Here is a 10524-nt window from a genome sequence, read left to right on the forward strand (position 1 = left end):
CACGTGTATCATACAACACTTTTTGCAACACCCACCTCTAAAGTTAAGTACTTATTATGAAGAATTCCAACTCTCTATTAGAATAATTTTTATTGTATGGAATTAAAAAAATCAATCGAAGATCAGGAAAAATATCATTAAGCAGGAGTGTATGAATTTAAAAGTAAAGTTCGTTTTTTAATTTTGTGGTTTTCATCATTTTTCTCTTCTAAATTAATTATTTCCATTTAATTTTCTTTTATATTTGTCTCATTTTTCATTTTCGCATAATTAATATTATTATTATTATTTTCTTTGATAATATTTTGATTTGTTTTCGAATTTTTTCACTCTGTAAAATTCATCTCATTTTCATCTTTCTCCTCCATTTCGTAGAAATCTGTTTGAATTATTATTAAAAATTTTATTTATTATTAATAATTTTATTTATTAATTGTTAATAATAAATAATAATTTGAATTATTAATTTATTAATTATTAATAATAATAATTAATATTATTTATTAGTAACGAATAAAATAATAAAAATTTAATTTAATTTGTCAATTTTTAATAAATATATGAACAAAAATTTTTATTATTGAAATTATTATATTTTTCTCTTTTTACTTTCTTCAGAATATTGCGATTTTTTCCACATTGATTTATGAACAATTTGTATTTTTTCCAATGATTTCGATAATTCATCACGTGTTTCAAATTCATCAGATAATTCATTACGATCTAAAATATTGTCGAAAATTCTTTGATTTAAGCAATTTAAAATTGAACCAACAATTAAGGATTTTGATGAAATGGAAATTGAATTTTTCGAAATAATTTTTTTCTCACGATATTTTCGAAAGGCTTTCTATTTGTAATAAAATTACAGAAAATAATTTCAAGTAAGTTTTTTTTATATATATATATATTTTTTTTATTTTATTTAAAAAAAAAGAAATTTAATTTTTCTTTTGAAAATTTTGTTACAGAAATTTATTTTGCAGATTTTTTTTGTCTCCGTAAAATCGAATTTCTTTTTTGATTACGAATTTTTTTTTTCCCCTCATTAAATTTGAAAACTTATTTTTTAGTGGGGAAAATAGATTTTTCCGATATTGAATCATTTTTAAAAAAAAATATTAAAATATAGAATTTTTTTTTATTGCGAAGTTTTAAAAATGCGAATATCTGAAATATTTTACCTGAATTATAAAAGCGGCTTCATTGGCTTGATTGAATTTAATTCCAGAATCTTGGAATATCATATCGAGCCAAGCAACGGCTTGAATTGTTTTTTTAGGTTCCGGCAAACTTTGTCTTTTTTTCTTCTCTTTCTCTTCTACAAATTATTATTTTTATTACTATTATTATTATTTTTTTTTTGGTTTCAAATTTTATTTTTTTTTTAATTAAAAATATTTTTTTTTGGTTCATATTTTATTTATTTTTTAATTTTTTTGGTTTCATATTTTTTTTATTTTTTTTTAATTAATAATATTTTTTTATGGTTTCACATTTTTTATTTATTTTTTAATTTTAAAATAATAATAATAAAAATAATTTGTAAGCAAAAAATTTCCTACTCATTTTTAATTTAATATTTCTTCTCGTATAATATCCTTGATATGCTGACTGGAGAAAAATTATTTTTAATTATTAATAATAAATTAAAATATAAATTAATTATTAATTATTAATAATTATTGTAATTTTTTTTGTCAAGTTTTATATTATTATAATACTTTAATTAAATTTGCAGTTTTTGTTGCTTCATTTTGACTAATTCCGGCTTTTTTCAAAATTTTCATCGTATTCATAACTGCTCTTTGCCATTGAATTTCTCCATTTTTTTCATTTTCATTCATTCGTTTATAATGTCCTCGAAAAGCTGTCTAATTATTTGTAATGATCAATTATATAATTATTATTTAAAATATAATAATTATAATTAATTATATTTAATTAAATTAATTAATTTAAATAATTAAAAAGAAAATTAGAAGAAAAAAAAAATTTTCTCCTAAATGATCATCGTTACTTGAATTAAAGTAGCGGCTCTATTTGCATCATCAAAATTTGCTCCAATTTCTTTAAGTATTTTTCCTATAGAGATATGACTCTGTTTTTCCGGTTTTTCATCTATATAATTTTCTATTTTTAAATTTTAATCAACAATTTGAATTAATAATTCTAAAGAAATTCTTTATAAACAAAATTAAATAAAAATTTAATTAATTACTCAATTAATTATTTCATTAATATTTAATTATTTATTTCAATAACCTGATTCTTTTTCGTTTGCATTTATATCCGAAGCATCCAAATAATCACGAAAACTTTTCTAAAAATTTTATTGAATTTTTTAGCAAATAAAATTAATTTTGTATTTTATAAAATTTAATTAATTTTAAAACAAAATTTTTTATTTTTTTTATCACGAAAAGAAAATTGCATATTTTTTAATTTTCTTTATTTAGTGAAAGAAATCAAAAATAAAATAATAATAATAAAGAAATTAAAAAAAAAATAATAATTAAATAAAACTTGCTTGAAGTCGAGGAGCTGCCAATGCTATTTGTTCAAAAGATAATCCTGTTTTTTTTAAAACTGCAATTATCGATTCACTGTCAGCCATTATATTTCGAACTATTGTCAATGCAACTGAAATTTTTTTTTTTTATTACTAATTTTTTCCTATTAAATTAATTGAAAAATTGAATTTTTAAAAATTAAAAAAAAATTTCCCAAATTTTTTTGAGAGATTAGAATTTTTTTTTAGATAATTTTATTTTAAAGCGAAAAATTAATTTAATATCTTAGAAAATTAAAGACCTGTAAAAAAATTGTATTTTCTAAAATTTAGAAATTTTTTTTCTAAAATTAAAATACTTTTATTTTGAACCTTTAGCATTTTCTCTTGTGATTAGAAGTGCCTCTAAATAATCAGCAATGAAAGAATAAATATTTTTTGGTTGTTCCCGAAGGACCTAATTAGAAAAAAAAATCATAATTATTAAAAAATATTAATTTTTTAAAAGAATTTTTATATTTATTATTCGCTATTTTTTTAACCTCTCTTGAAATATCAGTGCAAAGTTCTCGAAGTCCATCAGGAATACGAAAAATATGTTTAGCTTGATGCTGTTGAAGAAGAAAATCCATTTTTCAAATTATAATAATTATAATTATTAAACGTGAATTAATAGTATTTATTATTTTTTTTTTTTTTGCAATTTTTTTTGCACTGACACAATATTTTTTTTCGCTGCAATTTCACAGCATAAATATTGTCCCTTTTTTTAACGTTAAAAAAAAGAAAATAATTTTTTTAAAAATCAGTTTTTTTTAGTAATACAAAAAAAAATTGTATGGTTCTAATTATTTCTATAGAAGTAAAGGAGAGTAATAAAATAATTATCTTTATTTTATACAATATTTTTTGATTAAGTAAATAAAAGGAAAAAAAAAAATTTTTTTTCGCATATTACAATATTTGTATATGAAAATAATATTTTTTTTTTCTCAATTTCAATTCCGTTTGTCAATTATAAAATCCGCTGCTCTTTCCGCCAATGCAATTATAACACTGTTAGGATGTCCGGAAATAGGCGAAGGAAAAACACTTCCGTCAACTATTCTCAAACCTTTAATACCTTTTACTCTGAAAATAAAAGAAAATTTTCATTAACAAATTTTTTTATATTTTTTTATTATTTATTTTTTTTTTGTAATTAATTAATTTTTTTTTCACCGTAATTTTGTATCAACGACTGCATCACTTCCGGTTCCCATTTTACATGTACCACCCGGATGATAACTTGCAATTCCACCAATTCTAATTACACATTCGGAAAAATTGTCATCCCAATAATTATTATTCGATGGTGGGCAATTTTTCAAATTTGGAACATGAAGTTTAGCTCCTAATTTACGAAATTCCTCACTTTCGACAATTTTCAGCGCTAATTTCACACCTATATATATATAAATTTTTTTCAATTTTTTAATTTTCAGCAAATAATTAAAAAATAATTTTTATAAATAAATAAATAAATAATAATTTATTTATTTATGAATATAATAATAATTTGAAAGAAACCTTCTTGGGAGCATTTAATATCGTCATCGTGTTCCAAATATGAAGGATCAATTGCAGGTGGATCTAAAATATTATCCGATTTTAGAGTAATGTTCCCTCTACTTTTTGGTTGATAGCAACTCGTTAACATTAATAATCCCTCTTGTGATGTATTGTTATAAGTTGGATAAAGTGATCTAAAAACCTAGGTTTTATTTTAGCGAAAATATATTATTTTTCTTTTTGGTATTGGAAAAAATTTTATTCAATTGTGAAGTGTATGATAGGTATGGAGTGGATGCTAGAGTGAGATGGATTTTGGATGAAAATGGGCAGGGTGAAAGATGGATGAAAGGAGAAGAGTGAAAAGAATGTAAGGAGTAATGTATGGAGTTAAGGGTCGGGTGACGCGTAGTAATTAAGATAGTTTGTATGATTTGCGTTAGGATAAGGAGTTATTTTTGTAACCCTGCATTTGTCAGGGAGAGTAAATAAACTATATATAAATAATAATAATAATATTTATTATTAATATTATATTATAATTATAATTTCGGAAAAAAAATTAATTTTCCTCACCTCTGTTCGATAATTACCAATATCTTTTAATAATTTTTCATCTGTCGATGCACCGGCAAAAATCATAAAACCACTATTATTTTTACGACCAACTGCTTTTATTCCATTGGTTGTTAAAAGTCCTGAAAAATTAATTTTTATTTTTTTTCTATATTTTAGTAATTATTACAAAAAATTTTTATCTAAAAAATTTTTATAGTTTTTTCAATATTTTAAAATATTATTTCATAATTATTTTATTTTTTTTATAATAAATAATACTCAACCTTATTAAATAAAAAAATAGGAATTTTTTTTTAAATTTAATAAATTAATATTTACCAGTTCCAAAAATAAAATATTGCAATAATGTCGAAATACTTTGAATTTTTTTAATTGTAATTGTAAATGGTGCCTCGAGAAAAACGTACAGTGGCATATTTAAATGATCAAAAAGATTTTGACCAACTCCTAAAATTTCTTTAACAATCGTAATCTACGAAAACAAAAAAAAAATTTGTGAAAATAAACCAAATAATTAAAAAATTTTTTAATTTATTAATATAAAAATTTGAAAAAATAATTTCAAAAATTTTTTAAATCTTTAAAAAATTACGTTATGTTTTTTGAGCTCCATCGATGGTCCAATTCCTGATACCATTAATAATTGTGGAGAATTTATTGTTCCACCGGAAAGTATAACTTCATTTTTTGCAATAACTTTCCCGCGACTTCCGTTTTCATATTTTATTTCTATTCCCTCAATTTTTGAATTTGTTCCCATAACAATCTCAAAATTAAAAAAAAAAAATTTCGTTTAAAATATAATTCGAAAATTAATTACAGAATTAATTATTAATTACAGAAATTAATTAATTAATAATTAATAATAATTAATTCATTTATTTGTCCTAGGATTTACAAAAATCCATACAAAGGAGCTCGAAATACAATACTAAAAATTATACACTCATACAATATACTTCACACTGATAAATAAAAAAGAAATTCTTTATTCGATTATTTTTAATAAAAATTTGGCTATTCTTCTGACCGAGTTAAAATCCGGATAATTTAAAATCTTCATCCATTCTTCACTCATCTCGCTTAGGTCATCGGTATTTTTTATAATTTTCTTTCTTTCCTCTTTTAGTTCCCTACATTCTATTAAAATATGGAGAATATAATTCTTCTCAATTAAAATGTCCATGCAAAGGTTACAATAGTCATTTCTTTTTAGACATTGGAATTTTTTCTTCCATACAAATCTCGGCTGATATTTATTAAACAATCTAAGTTGGATAAATAATCTATAGTCATCTAATGGGATTCTTTTGTTTGTTAATAGATGCGGTCTGTCTTTTATTTCGAGATAAGGATAGAGAATTAGTGAGGAGGAGGACTGGGCCCTCTGAAAGTCTCCTTGTTTAAGAAGCTTTTCATATAAATTTATCCAATGTATCTTAGATTTTTGCAAAGTTTCAAGACTCAGAGATTCCCAAGCCTCCCTCTCACCAAACTCCCCAAAAATACAACCCAACTTACACGCCCAGTTAAATTTAAATTTCTTAGTTTCCCTAGGATTCAAAGCTCTTAGTCTGTTATATGCAATTTTTGGAAATCTATTGTCCTCCATTTTAAGGATTTTTTCTATCCAATTCAATATTAATTTAAAAATTCTAACCGATAAATGGGAAGTCGCTGTTTCAATTCGCAGAGCATACTCTGGGGTACATTTTGGAAGACAAAGCAATTGTTTATAAAAATTGTTCTGTATTTTTTCTAGTTCATGAAAGTATCTTAGTCCCCACACTTGTACAGAGAAGAATGCAACCGATGTAACCATAGATTTAAACAGCTTGACAATATGATTCCAAGAGTCTATCTGAGATTTATAAATTATTGACAAAGTAGAATTTTTTGCTAGAGCAGTTTTAGCTAATTGACAATCCAGATTATTTTTAAAAATCGCCGAGTTAGTGAAGATCGTACCAAGATAGGTATATTCTTTGACAACCTCTATAACATTGTTATCATAAGTAAAATTTTTTTTCTGTCTACCCGGTTGAAGATGACCGCCCTTATTAAAAATAACAATTTTAGTTTTGTTTATATTGAGTTCTAGATCGTTTATTTGACAATATTCATGGAGATATTTTAGAATTTTTAACATTAAAATAGGCGAATCCGCGCATAAAGCGATATCGTCCGCGTATGCCATCAACAGTATTTCTGTCTTATGGTCCAAAGAGACCCCCCTTAATCCCTTCGAGATAAGAAACTTTTCAAGGTCCTCCAAGAAGAAGGTAAACAATGCTGGACTGAGTACCTCTCCCTGTAAAACCCCTCGAGTAATATAAATAGGTTTAGTGGAGCCCTTCTCACTTTTCACGGAAAAATTTGCCTTACTATAAAAATCTTTCAATATATTAACAAACCTGGATCCGCAACCCATTTTGTACAGTTTTTGCCACAAGATATTATGGTTTAAGGAAGGGAAGGCACCCTTAAAATCAACGAATAAAACATATAATTTGCCACCCGTTTGGTTTAATCTATTCTGAATTAATGCGTTAAGTGTAAAAGTGTTATCAAGAGTACTCCTTCCCTTCCTAAATCCAGCCTGCCACTCCGGAAATAAATTATTCATTTCCGCCCAACTAACTAATCTGTTAGCAAGAATCTGTGTGAATGTTTTGGCCACGCAGCTAACCAGCGCTATGGGTCTATAGTTCGCGGGATCCTTCACGTTACCCTTCTTATATATCATTCTGAGATTTATTTTCCCCCACTCTGACGGGACCACCTCCCTTTCAATAATTTTGTTAAACATAGAATTTAAATATAATATCATATTGCCGGGTAAATTTTTTAAAAATTCATAGTTTATCCCGTCCGGGCCTGGAGATTTGTTGTTACTACAGTTTTTGAGACTCAAGAGAGTTTCTTCTATTGTTATTTCTTTTTCAAGGTAAGGGTTATTTAAGTGTAAGGGATTTTGCAAACTAATGTTAATGGCTCGAGATATAGAAGACAAGTCGGGTTCAAAGAATTTCTCCCACTCCTCTATTTCAATATATTCTTTATTAGGTGCTTTAATTTTAAATTGATTAATTAATTTCCAGAATTTACTTGGGTCTTTAGAACTCGAAATTTCGTTCAAGATATTTTTTTTATAATCATATTTTTTCTTTTTTAATAGTTCTTTGTATTCTTTTTTATTTTTTTCGTATTTGAATAGAGGGGTGGGATGGAACTTCTTCCTTTTACAAATCCTAAGTAATTTCTTGAGCAATCTTTTTTTTTCTCTACATTCTGAATCATACCAGTTCTTAAAGGAACAAGTTTTTCTTTTCCTTCTTATATTTGGACTTATGTACATTTCAGACTTTATTGATGCTTCCTTTATTGATATTATAAATTGATTAGAAATGTCATCAATTGTTTTAAAATTATCTTGGTTAGTAGGATATTTAATTATATTTTGATACATTTCTTTGTTTTCATCCTTCCATTTAAAATAAGGTTGTTTATTTACATTTTGAATAATATAGTTAGAAGGATGGAAACAAATCGACAAAGGGAAGTGGTCCGATCGAGAGGGGATTTGATCGACTTTAAAGTCACTGATCAGCTGCGCCGCGGAATGATTAATCCAGATCAAATCTATTATTGAAGAATTACCCTTCTCTGAATAAGTGAACTGCGCGGGATAATCCCCCCCAGTCCTACCATTTAAAACACAATATCCAGATTGCTCGAAAAGCTCCACAACCTCTATACCCTTTTTATCAATTCTCGAGTCCAAACTAGATCTCTTTTCAAAAATATTATTATTCGCAAGAAAAACATCCCCATCTAACTGGTTTAAAGAGCCTATTTTGCAGTTGAAATCTCCGCCTACTATAACCGCGTTATCCGGATATTTTAGGGATATCTAAATAATTATACCTTTGTGACGAGTGTATTTGTCAAAATATGTAAATTTTCTCTATTCCATGCTCTCTGTAAATATGCATTAAAACTACTCCATCGACTTCCATCGTTTAATGTATCACTTGCTGGTATAAAATTGGCACCTTCTTTTTTAAATTTTTCACCCGCACCAATAACAGCATTTGCCAATTCATCGTCGGATGAAATTTTTCTCACATTCATTATTGCGGAAACTTTTTTAAAATATGGTTGTAAATCAAAAAATGACCATCCCCCGGGCCATTTTGTAAAATCCTCCGCCTTACCAAATGAATGTGCCAAAAAATTTAATTGTCCACTTCCGCCCAATCCTTTTCCACGTGGCCATTTTTGCCTCTTGATTTTAGAAAAAAAAAATTATTTCAATTTTTTTAAATTATAAAAAATTTTTTTCAATTTTTTAAATTAAAAATATATATATTTTCAATTCTATTATTTTTTTAATTTAAAAAAAAACACAAATAATTAATATTTTTTTAAATCCGAAACAGAAGATATATTTTTTAATATAATTAATTATAATTGTTACCTATATATTATTAAATTAAAATTATTATATATTAAAATAAATATTTAGAAAAAATAATTTTTTTTTTTACATGATCGTGAAGTCCTTTCGATGAGTACCATTGTGGTTCGGTTTTAAAAGCCCAATCCACATGGGAATTAAATAAAACCGGAGCTGCTAAAGGCACTGTTGAAAACCAATTAAATTGTCCACCTGCTTCAACTAATAAAACCGTTGAATTTGCATTTTCCGATAGTCTCGATGCTAAAACACATCCAGCAGTACCGGCTCCTACTTTAAATTTAATTAACTAATTTATTTATTTATTCAAAGAAAAAAAAAAACTCAAAATTAAATTTCAATTAAAAACTCAAAATTAAATATAAAATTAAAAACTAAAAATTAAATTTAAATCAAAATGTTTTAATTAAATTTGAATTAAAAATCAAAAATTAAATTTTGAATTAAAAATTTTTAAATAAATTTAAATCAAAATTTCCAACAAAAAAAAAATTATTACCTAGTAATTAATTAGTAAAAACAAATTATTTAAATATTAACAATAATATAACAAAAAACAATTATATACTTTGTAAATAAATAAAATAATAAAAAATAAAAAAAATTTCAGTAATAAAAATTAATAATATGTAATAATAATAATAACAATAATAATATTTTTATACCATATTTATTATTATTATTTTATTTATTTAAAAATAAACGGGACAAGTTCTTTATGTTATAATTTATTAATTATTTATTTATGGAATAAAAAAATAATATATTACAAAATTAAATAAATAAAAATAAATAATTAATAAAAAGAAATTAAATTTTTTAAAAAAAAACTGATGCAATCACAGGATAAATTTTCAAATTTTTTCAAAAATTAAAATTATTATTATTATTATTATTATTATTTATTATTAATAATTATTTAAATTTTTAATTATAATCTTTAAAAAAAAATAAAATTAAAAAAAAACTGATGCAATCACGGGATAAATTTTCTAATTTTTTTTGCAAAAATATATTTAAAAAAAAAAAAAAAAAAATAATTAATTATTAACTTACCGATAATATAATCGTAGGACTCATTTGGTTTATCGATAAGGCTAATTGGTTCATTATAAATACGATGGCAAATCAATGAAATTGATAAAATCACTAATGAAAATAATACGTAACTCCACATTTTATTTTGTTTTTGCATGCATTTCAAACCAATACCAATATGCCAATGTGTGAGAGACGAGAGTATTTTTTCAATATTAAATTAGTACCTTCCGGTAATCAATAGTTCCACTTATTCAAAGAGGAACCCCCCCCCCCCTCCCTATATGCTCTTTAATCAAAAAATATAATTTTTTTTTCTCACACAATTATATTTTTATCCAATTATTTATTTATTTCGAACAAT

General features: G+C 24.2%; 2 protein-coding genes across 5 annotated transcripts; both read right to left on the reverse strand.

Annotated features, from left to right (window-relative positions):
* Positions 1-164: 164 nt before the first annotated feature.
* On the reverse strand, positions 165-3233 carry LOC127277531 (uncharacterized). 3 transcript variants are annotated; one of them, XM_051298742.1, is made up of 10 exons: positions 3055-3233; positions 2885-2969; positions 2531-2643; positions 2266-2323; positions 2021-2121; positions 1725-1874; positions 1566-1614; positions 1185-1321; positions 610-850; positions 165-379 (listed from the first exon to the last, which is right to left on the reverse strand). In XM_051298742.1, the coding sequence occupies exons 1-10, from the start codon at positions 3142-3144 to the stop codon at positions 327-329; spliced, it is 1077 nt and encodes a 358-aa protein (XP_051154699.1). In that variant the 5' UTR covers positions 3145-3233; the 3' UTR covers positions 165-326. The 3 variants fall into 3 exon arrangements, with proteins under 3 accessions (XP_051154699.1, XP_051154700.1, XP_051154698.1); XM_051298743.1 differs by having other exon boundaries at positions 610-723; positions 2021-2133; XM_051298741.1 differs by having other exon boundaries at positions 2021-2133.
* Positions 3234-3385: 152 nt separating this feature from the next.
* On the reverse strand, positions 3386-10375 carry LOC127277524 (neither inactivation nor afterpotential protein G-like). 2 transcript variants are annotated; one of them, XM_051298729.1, is made up of 9 exons: positions 10179-10375; positions 9193-9392; positions 8570-8929; positions 5235-5408; positions 4961-5114; positions 4640-4761; positions 4082-4265; positions 3734-3956; positions 3386-3643 (listed from the first exon to the last, which is right to left on the reverse strand). In XM_051298729.1, exons 1-9 carry the CDS (start codon positions 10315-10317, stop codon positions 3511-3513), a joined length of 1689 nt encoding a protein of 562 aa, XP_051154686.1. In that variant the 5' UTR covers positions 10318-10375; the 3' UTR covers positions 3386-3510. The 2 variants fall into 2 exon arrangements, with proteins under 2 accessions (XP_051154686.1, XP_051154685.1); XM_051298728.1 differs by having other exon boundaries at positions 9193-9395; positions 10179-10374.
* Between the last annotated feature and the right edge of the window lie 149 nt (positions 10376-10524).

The sequence above is a fragment of the Leptopilina boulardi genome, unplaced genomic scaffold (genome assembly GCF_019393585.1).
Source record: "Leptopilina boulardi isolate dan_hultmark-lab unplaced genomic scaffold, ZJU_Lbou_2.1 LbouV2_169, whole genome shotgun sequence".
Lineage (NCBI taxonomy): Eukaryota > Metazoa > Arthropoda > Insecta > Hymenoptera > Figitidae > Leptopilina > Leptopilina boulardi.

Excerpts from the sequence above, each read along its gene's own strand:
- LOC127277531 (XM_051298741.1), bottom strand. The coding sequence starts at position 3,144 with ATGGATTTTCTTCTTCAACAGCATCAAGCTAAACATATTTTTCGTATT. Across the intron at positions 2,324-2,530 it reads TGGCAGCTCCTCGACTTCAA|AAAAGTTTTCGTGATTATTT; the intron begins GCAAGTTTTATT and ends TAAAATTTTTAG. Across the intron at positions 851-1,184 it reads AAGCCGCTTTTATAATTCAG|AAAGCCTTTCGAAAATATCG; the intron begins GTAAAATATTTC and ends TATTACAAATAG.
- LOC127277524 (XM_051298728.1), bottom strand. The coding sequence starts at position 10,317 with ATGCAAAAACAAAATAAAATGTGGAGTTACGTATTATTTTCATTAGTG. Across the intron at positions 4,762-4,960 it reads ATATTTTATTTTTGGAACTG|GACTTTTAACAACCAATGGA; the intron begins GTAAATATTAAT and ends TTAATTTTTCAG. Across the intron at positions 3,957-4,081 it reads TATTAAATGCTCCCAAGAAG|GTGTGAAATTAGCGCTGAAA; the intron begins GTTTCTTTCAAA and ends ATATATATATAG.